General features: G+C 41.5%; 1 protein-coding gene across 3 annotated transcripts in view; it reads left to right on the forward strand.

Moving 5' to 3' along the window:
* LOC122549563 (uncharacterized) overlaps positions 1 to 17,438 on the forward strand; it is a 136,480-nt gene extending 119,042 nt beyond the window's left edge. For all 3 annotated transcript variants that reach the window (XM_087991963.1, XM_087991968.1, XM_087991966.1), the window contains exons 5-6: positions 4,497 to 4,674; positions 15,052 to 17,438. In XM_087991963.1, the coding sequence (XP_087848089.1) occupies positions 4,497 to 4,674; positions 15,052 to 15,273 (400 nt within the window). In that variant the 3' untranslated portion in view covers positions 15,274 to 17,438. The remainder of the gene's footprint in view (positions 1 to 4,496; positions 4,675 to 15,051) is intronic.
* The last annotated feature ends 1,454 nt before the right edge of the window (positions 17,439 to 18,892 follow it).

The following is an 18,892-nucleotide window of genomic DNA, read 5'->3' on the forward strand; positions in this document are numbered from 1 at the left end:
GGTGGTATTATTGCTGGACTGTTAATCCAGAAACCGAGGTAAGGTTCTGAGGATGTGGGTTCAAATCCTGCCATGGCAGATGGTGGAATTTGAATTCAACAAAAGTCCGGAATTGAGAGCCTAATCATGACCAGGAATCTGTTGTCGAATATTGGATAAACCCATCTGGTTTATTAATGTTCTTGAAGGAAGAAAATTGCCATCCCTACCTGGTCTGGCCTACATGTGACTCCAGCCCCACAGCAATGTGGTTGACACTTAACTGACTTCTGGGCAAGGATGGGCAATAAATCCTGGCCTAACCAAATCTCTCATCCCATGAATGATTTTTTTTTAAAATCCCATGAATTATTTTTTTGAAAATTTCAGCCATTTCCCAGTTGTTTGTACTGAAACTCCACTCTGGTGAGAAACTTCATGGAGGTGGCTGGAGTGTTGGAGTGAGGATAGTGGAGAAAAGTGTTGGTGTGATGACACATCCTTGTGTGATAAAGTTGCCATAATCCTACCAGACCATGCACCTTCTCCCCATGTCTGCATGGGCTTCCTCCAGGTGGTCTGGTTTCTCCCCACAGTCCAAAGATGGTGCAGCTTAGGTGGAATGGCCATGCTAAATTGCCCGTAGTGTCTAGGGATGTACACTAAATGGGTTAGCCAAGGTAAGTGCGGGATTACGGGGATAGAGTTGGGGGCTGAGTCTGGGTCGAATGCTTTTCAGAGGGCTGGTGCAGACTGATGGGCAGAATGACCTCTTAGCGCACAGTAACGAATCTGTGATTCTGCTAGTGGGTAGAAGGGGGAATGTGTGTTTAATACCTTATTGAAATTTGGCATTGCAGAATTGTCTCAGTATTGCATTCAGATGCCAGCCTGGATTATGTACTGGGGTGCCAAAAAGGATTTGAACTGACAACATAATGTTTATGTTTGTCTTGAAATGAAACTGAAGCAACTGTTTATTTTAGTTATCAACAATACTGACCCCACCTCTAAAATGCAAAGTGGATGAGCGTCTGCCCTGTAGCTTTGCAGTACATTGGGATTACGGTGTTGTACTTTACACTATATTACACCTCAAAACCTAATGAACAGACAGTTGAATTGGTACAGTATTGCGTTGAAAGAGGACGGTATAATTAGGCATTGAGGTTTGTGGTTTGACAGCTTGAGTGCTGGGGTGTGAGAAGGACAATTTTGGTTTCAATTTGATCTTTAATCTCCTGCTTTGAAGACACAAAGGACAGTTCTGCTGACTCCTAAATGTGTTATTTCTATGTCTGGAAAGAAATTGTAATCAAAGTCGATAGCCACCATCTATTTGACTTCAACGATGCCATTTATTCAATGTCAGAAGACAACTCTCCTCCAACCAGGACCAATGACTGGTCTGTCTCATACATCATACTTGTGACCAATCTGAGTGGCATTACTTGTTCAATGATTTTTTTTTTCTGGATTTAGATTTTATTCTCACGTGTGTGCAAGTACAGGAGTACAGTGAAAAGTGTCCAATGTCACCATATGGTACAAAGGTACCTGGGTATAAAGTGGTTTAAAAAAAGCGGTTTTAAAAAAAGTTAAGCATGACCTTCATAGAATAAATAGAAAAATAAAGAATAGTTAACATTTAAAGCCCTTCTGAATTTAAACCAAAAAAAATTAAGTGAAAAATTCAGAAATCTTTGAGTCCACTGCTTAGCTTGCTCTCTGGGAGATCTCAGTTGCCGGTTCACGATGCCGCAGCCGCAGCCACAGATACCAGGGGACCTCCTCATCACTCATTCTTCCCACATTTGGGCTGTGATGCCAATGCCACCACCTCCCCAAACTCCTCCTGTTCCCACTGGAACATGCCCAGGCAGGACCCACTCACGCACTGAGACACCGCCACACCAGGCTGAGAAACCACCATGGGCTGCCGTGAGGCCAGGCCAAGAGAATGCATCGCAGGGTCCACTTTGAAACTGGGAGTGAAGAAAAGAAACACCAAGAGGGAAAAAAAAGAGAAAGCAAAAATACAGACATGGAAAGAGCGGACGTGCTCCAGCTACCATCTTGGCATCCACTATGAATGAGGTGCACTTCATTTTCTGATGTAGCCTAGGACCTGAGGAGAAAAAGGTGAAGAGAAACTGCAGTGGGAAAAGTTAGTCTGTGCTGCTAAAGGAGTTCTTTTGGAATGTTGTGTGCAATGCTGGTCACCCTCTCATAGGAAGGATGTTGTGAAACTTGAAAGGGTTCAGAAAAGATTTACAAGGGTGTTGCCAGGGTTGGAGATATAGGGAGAGGCTGAACAGGCTGGGGCTGTTTTTTTTCTGGAGTGCCAGAGGCCGTAGGGTGACCTTATACAGGTTTATAAAATCATGAGGGGCATGGATAGGATAAATAGACAAGGTCTTTTCCCTGGTGGGGGAGTCCAGAACTAGAGGGCATAGGTTTAGGCTGAGAGGGGAAAGATTTAAAAGGCACCTAAGGGGCAACTTTTTCATGCAGAGGGTGGCGTGTGTATGGAATAAGCTGCCAGAGGAAGTGGTGGAGGCTAGTACAATTAGAACATTTAAAAGGCATCTGAATGGGTATTGAATAGGAAGGGCTTAGAGGGATATGAACCAAGTGCTAGCAAATGAGACGAGATTAATTTAGGATATCTGGTCAGCATGGACTAGTTAGACCGAAAGGTCTGTTTCTGTGCCATACAACGCTATAACTCTATGCTGCCTGCTCAAAGAGCTTGATTTAGCTGTGAAGTTATTGAAGCCTTCAGTAGTGGAACATTAAACTGAATTAACACTCTTTCCCTCACCACCAAAACCACAATATTGTCTACAAAATCCTAGCTAATGAGCATTTAGCCTTTGTGTTTGTGAAATAGAGAAGGGACAAATCAGGCTGCCCCTTTTCCCTATTCAATGACTTCTGCTGAAACATGTGTCTGCAACTCAGGATTGTATTTGTTTGGAATGATTCCTCTACAATCAAGTAACTCACCGACAGTTACTGTACCTTGTGACACACTCCTACAGATGGAATGTGCTGTGTGGTTGGAACTAAATGAGGAACATGAGAAATGGGCCATTTTGCCGCCAGAACCTGTTCCTCCATTTGTTTAAATTCTGTCTGATTTATACCTTGACTCCAATCAATCACCCTGAATATACATACCTTAACATTTACTTGGGCTAAGGATATTATTAAACTCCATTATGAAAGTTTCCTTTGAGCTCCAGCATCAACAGATTTCCATTATCTTATTAGTGAAGAAATACTGTCTGGCATCACCTCTGAACAGCTCAGATCTAATTTTAGATTATATATGGAACACTTGATTTCATCATGAGAACAAATGACTTCTCCTTAGCTAACTAATCAGACAGCAGTTTACAGCACAGAAGGCCATTTGGCCCATTGTTGTCATACTGACTAAAAACAAAATATCAGGTCTTTTCCTACCTTCCAGCTCTTGATGCGTAGCCCAGTAGCTTGCAGCACTAAGTCCAAATCCAAGAGTCTTTTTAATTGCAATGAGGCTTTCTGTTGCCCCCATCATTTCAGGCAAGAGTTCCAGACCTCCATAACGTACTGGGTGAACACATTGCTCATTTGGCCTCAACTGGGATACGTGTCCAGGGAAGATTAGAGTGAAGCATTACAATGTAGAAAAGAGTTACAACATTCCAGGGATGACTAACTTCAGTTTGTGGATAGATGAGAGAAACTGGGATTGTTTTCTTTGGAAGAGATAAGGTTGACAGGAGATTTACTCAAAATCATGAGGGGGCTGGACAGATAATATCAAGAGAAACTGGTTTCAGCGAAAGACTGGATTGAGAGCAAGAGGAAAAAGGGTTAAAGGTAATTGGTGAAAGAAGGTATAATCTCACTGGATGGTTATAATCTGAAATGCATTGCCTGAGAGCATGGTTGGAGCCAGGTTCAACCACCACCAGTCGTCTAACTCTCTCTATCTAATGAGAGAGCACACCTATTGTCAGGTAGGATTATTGAAACTTTACCCTTTATGTGCAGATTCCTCATATTTTTATGCACTTTAACTGAATTTCCCCAGCCTCCTCTTCTCCTAAGAAAACAATCCAGCCTATTCAATCTTCCTGGTAAGCATCCTTGGAAAGCATGTGTCTGCCATCTCAAATAAAATTTCTTTGGAGAAGAGAAGCGTTGTGGTGGCCAGAGCTATACACAACACTCTAATGTGATCTAACAATCAAATCCCTAATTATTTCAAATCAGGGTATGTAGAAAAGAAAGCAAAAAAAGGTTTTTTTAATACATTACCAAAATATCTTTGGCCTCTCAAAAAATGGGGGCTATGAGATGTCTGCAGACATTTCCTGCAGAGTCACAATAAGGTATTATAAGGATCTGTAACCTAGCAACTGTTCTGAGGTGATCAATTTTTGTTTTAAATAAAGAGGGTTTTTCAACCTGTTTTGTAGTAGTATATCACCTGAGTTACTTTTCTTTTTTTTCCCTACCAGTCCTCATCCCGTGAAGCCAATCAGCAATACAGTGCAGATTACAGAGAAGAAATCTGGTCTGTCAGGGATTGGCAGCACTTTAAGCAGCGGGCTTGAGAAACTGAAGAATGTGACCACAGGAAGTATCAGCCCCATCAGATTACCAACACCCGGTCAGGAGGAGCAGGAAACAGTCAAGGTAAATGGGCAACAGGATGGTGGTGGGGGTGGTTACAGAACAAGTAACATGTTTAACAAATAATGGGGAAGATAATGAAAGATTTTAGGAAGACAAGGATAAGTTAGTAAAATGGCAGATTGATGGTGGGTAGAATTTAATCTGGATAATTATAAGATGATACATTTTGGTGGGAAACTAGTAATGGAAATAAGCAATTAAACAATAGATACAATAGGCTGTGAACGGAAAGCCCTAAAGACCAAAAGAACATTTTGAGATTTATGTATGAGACCACTGAGTACAAATGTAAAGAGATAACAATTAAAATATTGATTAATCCTCAGGATGCTATATATATATCTTCCTTGAGTATTGTGTATAGTTTTGGTTTCCTTACTTGAGAAAGGATGTACTGGCACAAGAGGGCGTGCAGAGGAGGTTCACTAAGTTGATTCTGGAGTGTAAAGGATTAGTTTATGAAGGGAGATTGAGAAGACTGGGATTATACTCATTGGAATTTAGAAGAATGAGGAGGGAGTCTTATAGAAACATATAAAATTATGAAGGGAATAGATAACAAAGAAGCAGGGAGATTGTTTCCACCGGTGGGTGAAACTAGAACGCTGTGACATCGCCTCAAAATAAGGGGGAGCAGATTTAGGACTGTGTTGAGGAGGAACTTCTTCACCCAAAGGGTTGTGAATTTGTGGAACTGTTTGCCCAGTAAAGCAGTTGAGGCTACCTTGTTGAATATTTTTAAGGTAAAGGAATTAAGGGTTATTTTGAGTGGCTGGCGAAGTGGAGCTGAGTCCATGAAAAAATCAGCCATGACCTTATCAAATGAAGGAGCAGGCTCGACGGTACTGACTACAGTTTGTGTTTGCAAACCTTGCAACAGCGCCCAACATTAAATGCATTTCTGCAGTTGGACAACTGCAGGATAATTATATGTGTGAAGAATTACACTGATGACTAAATTAGGATTGTCAGTTGGACTTAGTATGGTGTACTGGTAGCTATATAGGTCAAAGTTTGTGAGAAGATTTGTAGCTCAGGTGCTCGTTGTTGTGGTTCTGTTTGCCGAGCTGGGAATTTGTGTTGCAGGCGTTTCATCCCCTGTCTAGGTGACATCCTCAGTGCTTGTGGCCCTTTTGAACAGTGTCTTGATGCAACTTCTTTTGTGTGTGTTGGGGTGGTTGCTTTCGTAGTTCAGGACTTGGTCTGTGTGTGTGGCTTTCCTGTATACTTTTGTGGTGAATTCTCCGTTCGGTGTTCTCTGTACCATCACATCTAGGAATGGGAGTTCAACGCCACACTCAGAGGAATCAGATTCACTAGAGAGGAAGAAAAGGACAACCAACTCCCATTCCTAGACACCTCTACAATGTATTCGCCAAAAATGGATACCCCCGCAATTTCATCAACAGATGCTAAAGGGAAAGACAACGGAATGAGGACATGCCACAACCCAAAGGACTAGCCACGTTACCATACATCAAGAGCATTTCTGAACTGACAGCCAGACTACTGCGACCACTAGGACTCACAACAGCACACAAACCAACAGCCACTCTCAGACAACAACTCACCAGGACAAAGGGCCCGATACCCAGCATGAGCAAAACCAACGTAGTGTACAAAATCCCATGCAAGGACTGCACAAAACACTATACAGGACAAACAGGAAGACAGCTAACGATCCGCATCCATGAACACCAACTAGCCACGAAACGACACGACCAGCTATCCTAAGTAGCCACACACGCAGATGACAAGCAACATGAGTTCGACTGGGACAACACTACTATTATAGGACAAGCCAAACAGAGAACAGCCAGGGAATTCAGAGGCATGGCACTCATCCACAGATTCTATCAACAAACACATCGACCTGGACCCAATATACCAGCCACTGCAGTGGACAGCTGGAACTGACAACCGGAAGTGGCAGAGACAAACCACTATAAATGACGGAGGAAACATCACAGAAGCGCTTCACAGGAGGCTCCCAAGCACTGAGGATGTCACCTGGACAGGGGATGAACCGTCTGCAACACAAATTCCCAGCTCGGCGAACAGAACCACAACATAGGTCAAAGTACAAGACCAGTTCTTGGCAGACAGAAAGGATATGTACATACACTGCACCTGTTCAGCTCAACAAAACAAGTGACAGTCATTCAGATCTGAAGAGGATTCATACTAGACTCAAAACATTAACTGTTTCACTCTTCACAGATGCTGAGTTTCTTTCGCACTTGTTTCTTTACTGAGTGCACAGTATTTTGCTTTTACTTAAACAACATCCATTTGCTACTTCATTTCTAAGGTAAGCGCCTTGACCAAGTAGTCAAGCTGCTAGTTTTAAAATTTGTCCAAAGCTTTGCAGTCAACTGTCAGTCATCATTAATTAGTGCATTCTTCAGATGATGCTTTTTAATAATCACAGCCCACTTGACGACCAGTCAACACTGTCCTCTCATTCAGTATAAATGCTGGTTTTCCTTTAAATTGTGTATTTTTTGTGAATGGTTCTGATGATTGCAAGACGAAAAGCTTCAAAATGTCTTTTTTCAGCAATATTCAAGTTCTGTATGACCAAATGACTAGAAGTTAGTGTTTTCCATTGAGTAAAGCAACAGGAAATTGACAAAGAATTGTGCTTTTTCTTATTGACAACTATCTTAAGTATGTTTTCACCAGATTTGCTGTGGGCTGGAGTAGTTGGTGTGAATGCGTGGGTTTGGATCTCAGGAAAATAGCAAGGGCAATTGAATAACATCTCCAGCTGCATGGACGTCTTCTCAAATAAGCTTGAGACTATGTGAAGGGGATCCTTGCTTAATTCATGCTTGTCCTCTGCCCATCACAGTATTTATTTCAAGATTACTGTTTACTCCTATAAATCTCTCCAGCATCTCGATCTCCTCCTCCAGACCTACATCCCAATTTGCATCTCTTCCATATCTGTTTCTGCACTTCTCGTCCTCTGTGCCATAATGTTTGATATTTGACTCATCTTCTGCACACTAGCTCCTCATTGCAATCTTGGGCATTCCTTCCCCTAACTTCTTTGTCTTGCTAGATTCTCTACTTTCATATCTACCTCTTTAACAATCATTAGCACACAGTTATAACCACCTTCCTGCTGTTGGTGTGAAGTATCTTGCATTACCTTAAAGGTATTATATGAACATAAATCGTTGTAGGTGGGTTGCCTGAAATTTTGGTTTCTGGGAAGATGCTAGTGAATGAAGCAGAGCGCTTGGAGACAGAGTACAAAGGTCTGCTCGTGGCATATAGAGAAAAAAAATCACCAGTCCTTCATTGTCAAACTCCTGGATCTCGAACAGCACTGTGCATGTACCTTTACCAAATGGTCTGCAGTGATTTGATATGGGAGCTCACTACTTGAGGGCAATTATAAGCCTTTGAGCCTGAAATTCTTGCAAACTGAGTTTGTTTCCAAAGAGCAACAGTGAGTCAAAGCTTCATTTTGCTGGCTGAAAATCTATTTTGCATTCAGGACGAGTGTATTGTTATCCAGGTGTAAGAGATGTTTTTCAGCAAACTTGGTTTGGTCTGGATGGGATACTGCAATTGACAAAGCCTAGCCTGAAGGCCTCCTTGTTTGATTTCAGTTGAGCAAAGATATGAGACTGCAGGGGACACAGCTGTTGAAGTCCTTGCCCTTTTCATGTAAGAAGGTGATTGTGATCTTTTTGAACGTTACTTGGAAGGTGTCTGCCACTGGTATAAAATGGAAGGGCTTAGTTTGATTATTTAAGCTGAGAAGGGACTTGGAGACCTGCTGGCCATGCTCAGCTGTTAATATTTATTTTGGATAGCATTGGGTGTGGTGTGATGTGATAGCCTCTGATCACAATATTACTCATTAAGGAATGTTCTTAGCTGCCAAGGTAATGAAGTGGTGACTGGTAATTAAAAGCTCTCCTCTCCTGTGAATGCTTGTTTATCAGTAAACCAGTTTAATTAGGTACAGCATTTCTTTAATTTTCCCATCCTTATAAAACTATTGCCAATGTTGGGTTGATCACAGACTGTATTAAGATTAAAAGCCCTTATTTGTTTTTTTTATAGATATTTTTATTAGAAATTTAACATTTTTACAAGTTTACAAAAATAAACAAAACTCTCAGATATAAACATTGATATACAATTAGTTCAAATATACAATAGCCAAAATTTAACAAAAAAAAACAAAAACAAATTTAAAAAAACGAAAAAAGAAAAAAAACAAACAAAACTCAACTATCTACTAATCTAACCTACAACTAACCAGAGTGTATATTTAAGTCTCTTACATGCTCGGAATGTGTTAACATCAGATGTAATCCCGTATTCGTGCGGGATTCCTCCTCCGAGGGGCCCCGGACCAGCCAGGTTTGTAATCTCAATTAAATAAAAGCCCTTGTTAGGATAGCCGAAATATCTGTATTTATGTAATTCAAGAAGGGCTGCCATATTTTATAAAATAATTTGGTCTTTCGGTGCACCATATTTGTAAGGAAGTCAAGGGGAATACATTCCATAATTAATCTGTGCCAATTTGAAAGTCCAGGGGGGCCATCAGCCACCCAGTTCACCAAAATATTTTTCCTTGCACAGAAAGAAAGAATAGAAAATAGTCTCTTCCCGTACGTGTCCAGGGAGGGAAAGTTCGAAAAGCCCAAGAGGAGAGATACAGGGTCCACTTTAATTTCCGTTCCTAAAATTTCTGTCAGGGTACTTGCTACTTTAGTCCAATATCTACGGATCTTATGACAGGTCCATAAGCAATGTACAAGAGTGCCCACCTCTATTTTGCATTTAGGACACATTGGAGATGCTCCTGCCTTAAATTTTGCCAATCGAACTGGTGCTATATGGGCCCTATGAAGTATCTTCAGCTGGATAGCCTGGGTTCTGTTACAGACAGTAATTCTTCGAGCATTTTCCCAAATATCATTCTACGTTTCTATATAGATTTCTAGTCCCAAATCCTGATCCCATGTTTTAAGCAGATTATCCATATCTCCCGATACTTCATCATGTAGTAAATGATAAATAGTACTGACGGAAGATACCCCCACTGGTCGTAGGACACTACATTCTCTATCGGATTTATAAAGACTATCTAATAATGTAGTCTTCTTCTGTATATAATCTCGAATTTGGAAGTATCGAAAGAGGTCTCCATTGGGTAATCCGAATTTCTGACGCAGCTGTTCAAAAGACATCAGGACCCCGTCTTTAAATAGATCCCCTAAACATGAGATACCCCTGGATCTCCAGAGTTTAAAAGTGGCATCTGTTAACCCCGGTTGAAATCCCCATGCTCCCACTATCGGTGCATAGGGGGATGTTTTATGTGAATTGCCCTCATTTTGCCGCATTATATTCCAAGCCTTGATTGTATTTAGTATTATAGGGTTTTTACAGTGATCTGTAATGATTTTCCTCTTGTCTGAGAATAAAAGGTTAATAAGTGGGTATTTTACTTGAGAGGCCTCAATGTCCAACCAGATTGATTGTGGATCAGACAAGACCCAATCAGCTATGTAACTTAATAGGGAACTTAACTGATATTTCCTAAAGTCTGGGAAGTCCAATCCACCCCTTGCCTGTGGAAGCTGTAGCTTCTTCAGCTTAATGAGGGGCCGCCTATGATTCCAGATAAAGCAACCCAGCCAGCCATATAATTTACATAAAGCCGTCCTCGGCAGCATCACCGGAAGCATTCTCATAGGATATAGGAGACGGGGCAGGACATTCATTTTGATTAGTGCTATTCTACCCAACCATGAAATTGGTAGGTCTCCCCATCGCTGGAGGTCCTGCCTTATCCTTTCCAGTAAATGCACAAAATTAGCCTTATACAACTGACCAAATACTGGAGTAATAAAAATGCCTAAATATAAGAAGCCCTCCAGGGACCAGCGAAAGGGAAAAAGGGATCCGTCCGCTAAGCGGGGTATCATAGCAAGGCCACCCATTGGCATAGCCTCCGATTTTGAAAAATTAATTTTATAGCCTGAGAATGCACTAAATGTATTGATAACTTGGATTAGGCGAGGTATGGACATCAGAGGATTACTGAGGAATAGAAGAACATCATATGCATAAAGGGTAATTTTATGTTTACCTGTACCAATCCTCGGGGCCGTTATATTAGGATCAGCTCGTATAGCTTCTGCTAGTGGTTCAATTATTAGCGTAAATAACAATGGCGAGAGGGGACATCCCTGACGACAGCCCCTACCCACACTAAAGCTATCCGAACCTAATCCATTGGTAACCACAACTGCTTTGGGATCACTATACAATGTTGAGACCCATTTGGTAAACACCTGTCCAACGCCAAACCTCTCCAATGTGTAAAACAAATATGACCATTCGACCCTATCAAATGCTTTTTCCGCATCTAATGAAACCACTACTCCTGGTATCTTGCCCTGATGACAAGCTTGAATCATATTCAGAGCCCTTCTAACATTATTGGATGATCTACGGCCCTTAATAAACCCCGTCTGATCCTCCTTTATAATATGTGGCAGTATCCTTTCTAGTCTCAGTGCTAACGTTTTAGAGAGGATTTTAAAATCTACATTTAGCAAGGATATTGGTCTGTATGATGTACAATCTTCTGGGTCCTTTCCTTTTTTAAGGATAAGAGAGATATTTGCCTCTTTCAGTGAAGGCGGGAGACAGCCCTGACTATATGCATAGTTATACATGTCCATAAGTGGACCAGCCAGTATTTCTGTAAATTCTTTATAGAATTCAGCTTGAAAACGATCTGGGCATGGCTCCTTACCATTCTGAAGTTGCCTAATTGCATCAAGTATTTCTTGGGGTGTAAGAGGAGCATTTAGGACCGATACTTGTTCTGGAGTTAGGCCTGGAAAAGTCAAATTTTTAAAAAATGACTGCATCCTCTTCGTCCTATCTTCACAATCCTGTGATTTATATAACTCAGAATAAAATTCTCTAAAGATCGCATTAATCTTTTTGTGATCATGAGTCAAAATACCCATACTTTCCTTGATAGATGTAATAGTCTGAGCGGCCTTTTTTTCCTTTGCAAGAAATGCTAAGTATCCACCCGGTTTGTCACCATTTTCATATAACCTTTGCTTTGCAAATAATATTTCCCTCTTAGCCGTTTGAGTAAGCGTAGTGTTTAGAGCTGTCCTAAGAGCTGTAATCCTTTGCAATTTAATAATAGAAGGTCTATCAGTGTATGCTGTTTCAGCCGCTTTTAAGCGGGCTTCAAGCAGATACTGTTGTTCTCCCTTTAATTTCTTCTGGGTCGCTGAGTAGGAGATGATCAAGCCTCGCGTGTAAGCTTTGATGGTCTCCCACATCATTGACGGGTTGCTAGCTGTACCTGAATTAATTTCTAGAAAAGTTTTAAATTCTTGAGAGAAGTACTTTACAAATTTACTATCTTCCATTAGGAAGGGGTCCATACACCAATGCCGAGGGGATGTCCCATTGTTCCTCGCCTTAGTTTCCATATATACAGCAGCGTGGTCGGAAATTGCTATACTACCTATTTTACAGGATGATATGGAATTTAAAAAAATCGAGGGGGCAAAAAACATATCAATTCTGGTATGACATTTATGTGGATTGGAGTAAAAAGAAAAATCTCTGCCCTGTGGATGAAGACATCTCCATACATCTACTAATCCTAATTCTTTGTTCAGATCCATCAATTGTCTCGATCTGGGAGATACTCCTGCAGTACTCTTGGGAATCCTATCTATTTCCGGATCCATAATACAATTAAAGTCTCCCCCTATAGTTATATGACGGGCATCAAAAGCCATCAATTTTGAAAAGGCTTCCGTTATAAATTTAAAGGGGTGTGCCGGGGGGCAGTACAAATTTAAAATCCCATATTCCTCTCCATTTATGAGGACTTTAATCAAGATATATCGTCCAGATTCGTCTTTTATCTGCTTTAGGATTTTGAAAGGGAAATTCTTCCGAACAAGAATAACAACTCCCCTGCTTTTTGAGCTAAAAGAAGAAAAAAAGGCCTGATCAAATCCGCCCTGTCGTAATTTCAAGTGTTCTTTATCTGACAGGTGTGTCTCCTGTAGGAGAGCTATATCAACTCTTTCCTTCTTAAGATTTGATAATATTTTCTTTCTCTTGACTGGCGAATTACTCCCCTTGACATTCCAGGTGCACCACTTAACCGGCTGATCAACCATAATCCTCTGGGCCAATCCGAGACCCCTCGGGAGGGGGAACCCTATCCAGAACATCCCGAGCGTAGAACATATAAAATTTACAAAAATAAAACCTCTTTAATACACCCACAACAATACAATAAAAAACTATTTCTAAATAAAAAAAAAAAAACGTATCTAAGTGGAGATTTTCCCTCTTGTTCCCAGGGGGTGTCACTTCCTCTCCAAAAGTCCATCCTATCCTCTCCCAACCAATGCCCCACCCTTGAACCAGGCACTCCTCAATAAAATGAGGAGAATTCAAATATAATACAAATCTAGAGTTAACAGTGAGCACCCTACCCCCACCAATACCAACACCTGGGTATATTTGGTAATGTTAATACCATATATAAACATATAACTATAAAATTACCGCCTCAACAAATAATAATTAAATATAATAATACAAAATAACAAGGGGAAAACAACCCCGTTCCTAGAGACAGAGGTAAAATTGAATAAGGTAACCACCTCCCCCACCAACATTAACCAAACCCCCCAGCTTTTTACACATATACATACATCCCTCATATATACATAAAATAATAACAGAAAAACAACCCCAAGGGGGGGGGGGAGAAAATCAAATCCCTCTCCCCACCCCCCCATGATAAAATTAGACAGTAAGGTAAGAGAAAAAAAAAAGGGGGGGATATAAACCAAAGCGGGGGGAAAGGCAGACCAACATCCATTATCTCTTACAGTTTATCTAAGAGAGTCCAAGAATTCCTTAGCCTTTTCTGGTGATTCAAAATTATATATGGATCCTTCATGGTTAAAGCGTAACGTCGCTGGGTAGCGTAAGGAGTATTGAATATTTAAGTCCCTTAAACGCTTCTTCGCCTCGTCGAATGCCTTCCTCTTTTGGACCAGAGCCGGGGAAAAGTCCTGAAATAGCATGATCTTGGATCCTTTATAGATCATAGCTTGGGAATCTTTTCCGAGATTTCTAGAGGCTTCTAGGAGTATCTGCCTCTCCTTGTAGCTCTGCAGCCGGAACAGGACCGGGCGTGGGCGCTGGTTCGAGCCGGGCCCGCGTATTGCGACCCGGTAGGCCCATTCCACCCTTACCTGGCCTGATCCAGCTTGCAGATTTAAAAGCTGTGGCAGCCACTGCTCCAGGAATGCTGTAAGCTGGCCTTCCTCTTCCCATTCGGGAAGGCCCAGCAAACGAATATTTTTTCGACGACCTCGATTGAGCGGTATTTTCGGAGGTCGCGGCCTTTAACTCCGCCCCTCCGACTCGGCGTTCAATTTCTTGGATTTCTTGGTCGTGCTTCTGCAGCGCGGCCGAGAGCGAGTCCCAACGATTTCTGGATTCTGCAATAAAGGCATCGATCTTCGAGTCCAGCTTGGAAATCATTTCTGCAAGGCTTGTTACTGTAAGTCCCCCGGGGCGGCTGTGGACGCCTCTGCTGCAGCTGGAGAGGGTGGGGGAGGGGTTCCTGCCTGCTGAGAGCTGCGGGCTCCCTTCCCTTTAGTCATTTTTACTTAGGATTAAATTGTTTAAATGTAATATTACACAACTAATTAAATTACACAACTATTATAAATGATTTGGTGAGCGTGGTAGGGGGTGGGTGACCCACTGTACCCAAGTCTTGGGAGGAGCACTATAGACTCAGTCTTGCTGGGTCGCCGCCATCTTGGATCCCCCCGCCCTTATTTGTTTTATCTATTATTTTAAATCTCTCTCCTCCATTCTGAACTTTTTTCGCAATTCTGTACTAGACAACTGATTAGTTTACTACCTTAAGAATGATATGAAAATACAAAAATGTTCCATCAACCCCAACAAATCTTGTCCAGTGTTTAATATGAGTCAAAAGACATTACTGCTGCCTCTTTACTGCACTAATCTTTCAAACCATGGAGTGAAGCTTATAGCTCACAGACTATTTGCAAGTACTATTAACTGAATCAAGCCAACACCAGCAACAAAAGAATAGCAATTCAGACGCAAAGAATTTGCAATGCCTATCCTTCCATTTAAACTGAGATCAGTCAGTCCATGCAGTGAAGGGGTAGAAACTGCTCCATGTAGTAGTCAAGACTTGTTTTTATTCATTGAGCCAGGAAGGGATAACGCTGCTTGTTGGATAATTCTTCAAATTGGTGTTTTTTTTTACCTGGGTTAATTGTGTTGCAGGAATCCAAGCCCACTGACCCAGTCGCTCGTTACTACCACCTGACTCATGATGAACTCATCAAAATAATTCTGCAGCAGGAGTTGGAGATGAAGAAGAAGGAGGAACATGTGCGAGATTTAGAAGAATACATTGATATAGTGTTAGTGCAAGTCATGGAGCAAAAGCCCAGCATTCTCCAAGCAGTGAGTGAAAAGATGAAGAACAAGGCAGTTAACAAATGATACAGCCTTGTGACTGTGGAAGGGTTTCCTCTCTACCCCTTATACTAGTAAATGCTGGAACCAAATAATACAACAGATTTAATCATTTTCCTGCTGTAGATGCCCTGTGTTTTTAAAATGATTGTTCCAAGAGAGACATTCGTAATCCGCTAAAGAGATGGTTAAAGGGGAACATGACTTAGTCACACTTTAGCTGGAACAGTGTTTTCACAGTTGCAGCCAGAAGGCAAATGCAGCTCTGATTTGTTGGTTGGACAAGAGTCGGGAATTAAATTAGAGGAACCTATAGTTAATGGGCATGATCCTGCAGCATCAAGCTTATCCTATAATTCAGCACAGATTGACAACAAATTGGCAGTTTTATTTACAGGCCACGAATGTTTGCTGTGCAAAATGTAAGTTCTGAAAGAGAAAAATATTCAGAGCTTGCACGTAAGGAGACTTCCCTCTGGTTGAAGCAAAGTTAACAGTAGTTTTAAACTGCATATAACCTGTGCTATATACCAAGTACCTGTGCCTTTGCAAGCATGCAACAAGTCCCATAAAATATGTTCATTGTTTTTCATTTATACTCATCTTCCAGCCATCTGTTAGTACACACTTTTTTGTACAAAAAACAATGTCCTATTTGTTTTTCTCATCTGTTTTGGCTCTGTAACCATCTGATATCTAGGAATAAGAAAGCTTCTCTATGCAATTTAACTGTTATTGATGTGACAGAACTGATGACCTTTCAAAAGAACAATAACTGACCATATACTTTGCCACTGCCTATTTCTTCCACTCACCAATCAGTACTGGAGAAATTGCATTCAAGTGACCGCAGTTTCCTACTATTCCCTCATGGACTTGTGACTCTCTTCATGTCTAGAAGTTATATAATCCAACCAGTGTATTGTGTCAGAGCCTGAACTGATTGTCGCCTTCTATCCACACTGGAGCACTTTCTGATAAGGTTCAAAGGATTGGTACTAGGAAACTGCCCTGCTTCATTTTACCCCTTCCCTCGTCCTGCACACTGAAGGTAACTGTAGTGTTTTTGACAACAGTTCAATGAGCACTGACACAGGTTGGTCATGGAGGCAGTTTAATATATTTTGAATAAACTTAAGTTATCAAGCGATTACAGGACAATTTTGTTGCTGTTTCCCACTCCTAGGTCGCATCTGAGGTCTGCTTCCATTTGCAAATAAAACCTCCAACTGAATGGTGACTGTTGGCTTAAATAAAAATCAGAAATTTTTGAAGTGATATTGTTAAGGAAGGGTTATACGTGTACAAGCAAAATTGCATGTGTTTTGACAGGAACGGTGTCCCAAACAACAAAGTCGTCCTCAGGAAAGCATCTACCTTAAAACTTCAGTTATTTTTGTAAGAGTTGGTTAGTTTCTGTCTCAGTCGGAATTTATCGACAAAGATTGTTTAAAGTCACTGTATATAAATATTTCTCTTGCTAGTATACTTCGTATAATCTTAACTCAGCTTCCAAAGTGAGAGTGTTCAGAAATTGTACATCTGTTCTGAAGCAAATCCATTGTGATAAGCTGCTTCTAAAATTTAAATCTGATCTAATTTAAAAACTGAGTAAAACCTAAGGTTGAGAAGTTCATTATCCTGAATGCTGGTGTTGCAGTACCTACTCCATATGGATTCATATGTTATAAGGTCCTAAAGGACACAGTCACTGCAACAATCAATCTGTATCATTATCTATAGAATAACTCGTGGGCTGAAAGAAAAAGAATTTGACAAATAAATTGAATGTTTATTTTTCTGTGGAATTGAAATGTTTTCAACAGTAATTTATATCATGGATTTATTTTGAAGTGGACAGGTTTGGATTTGGTTTTTTTTCTCTACTTTATTAGCTGCCATTGTGGATAGGGAGTGTTCAATGTATAGGATACTTACCCATTTCTTAGACAGTCACAATGTATAGAATCTCAACATGTCCCTATCCTGTTCATGTCAGAATGTATAGAATCTCAACGTGCCCCTATCCTTTGTGGTATTGTATCTCAATACATCTTATCCTATTTTAGATTGAAGAGAACCCTGTCTAAACTCTACTACCTTTATGTAATTAAAACAAAATTCTGCTTTCAGAAAGTGAAGATGGAGCTTTAAAAAATGCTGCTTGTTAATAAAGTTACATCATGAAATAATCAAGTTGTGTGTCAGAATTTTTAATAATTTCTTTTGAGCTTGGGTGACAGTGATATTTGCCAGGTATGTAGATTTTTGGATGAAAATGTTATCTTTTACTTTCAAGTGTTTATGCAAAATAGTTTAGTGAATCTTAAATCCAGTTGATGCAAATCCACAGCACGTGGCATTATTGTATTTTTATTTTTTATGAAAGAAAAATTTGCAGGATGTGAGAGTCACAAGTAAGGCTGCCTCATTATCCATTAGGAGAAAGCGAGGACTGCAATTGCTGTAGATCAGAGTCAAGAGTGTGGTGCTGGAAAAGCACAGCAGGTCAGGCAACATCCGAGGAGCAGGAGAATTGATGTTTTGAGCATAAGCCCTTAATTGGGAATTGGCTTGTGGGCGGGGGGGGGCTGGGAGATAAATAGGTGGGGAGGGGTGGGGTTGGGGGGGGGAAAGTAGCTGAGAATGTGATAGGTAGATAAAGGTGGGGGAGAAGTTGATAGGTCGGAGAGGAGGGTGGAGCAAGTTTGAGGATTGCGACTGGTATAATGTGGGGGAGGGGAAATGAGGAAACTGGTGAACTCCACATTGATCCTGGTGTAAGCCCTTCATCAGGAATAGGCTTGTGAGGTGGGGGGGGGGCGGTGCTAAGAGTAAATGGGAGGGGGAATGGGGTTGGGTTGGAGGATGATGCAGTGTATACGAAGGTTGATAGTGTGGAAGATGAGGACCAAGGGGTTTCTGTCCTTGTTGCATTGGGAATGGTGGGGTTCGAGGGCGGAGGTGCGGGAAGTGGAGGAGATGCATTGGAGGGCATTTTTGATGACGTGGGAGGGAAAATTGTGATCTTTGAAGAAGACCTCCCACCCCACCAAACTCTCTATACACGACATCATCCTCCACCACTTCTGCCACCTATAGACGGGCCCCACCACCAGCGATATGCTTCCCTACCCACTACTATCAGTGTTCCGAAGAGACCGTTCCCTCCATGACTCCCTCGTCAGATGTTTGCACCCCCACCAGCCCACATCTCAGTCCCAGGGAGCACCTACCCCTGCCTCCCTAGGAAATGCAAAACCTGCGCCCACATCTCCCCCTCACCTCCGTACAAGGATCCTTCCACATCCGACAGAAATTTATCTGTACCTCCACCAATGTCATCTACCGTATCCGATGCAGCCTCCTCCATATCAGGGAGACAGGTCACCAACTTGAGGATCGTTACCACCTGACACCTGGAGGAAGAACGCCCCATATTCTGCCTTGGGACCCTGCAACCACATGGGATCAATGTGGATTTCACCAGTTTCCTCATTCCCCAAGCCTCCAACTCGGCACCGCCCTCTTGGTCTTTCCCATCTATCTGCTCCATCCTCCTCTCTGACCTATCTCCCTCACTTTCATCTACCTACTGCATTCTCAGATACCTTCCCCCACCCCCTTAAACCCTCCCATTTATCTC

This window comes from Chiloscyllium plagiosum, unplaced genomic scaffold (assembly GCF_037043375.1).
Source record: "Chiloscyllium plagiosum isolate Xiang-an unplaced genomic scaffold, Cpla_swu_hap1 HiC_scaffold_1, whole genome shotgun sequence".
In the NCBI taxonomy this organism is placed as follows: domain Eukaryota; kingdom Metazoa; phylum Chordata; class Chondrichthyes; order Orectolobiformes; family Hemiscylliidae; genus Chiloscyllium; species Chiloscyllium plagiosum.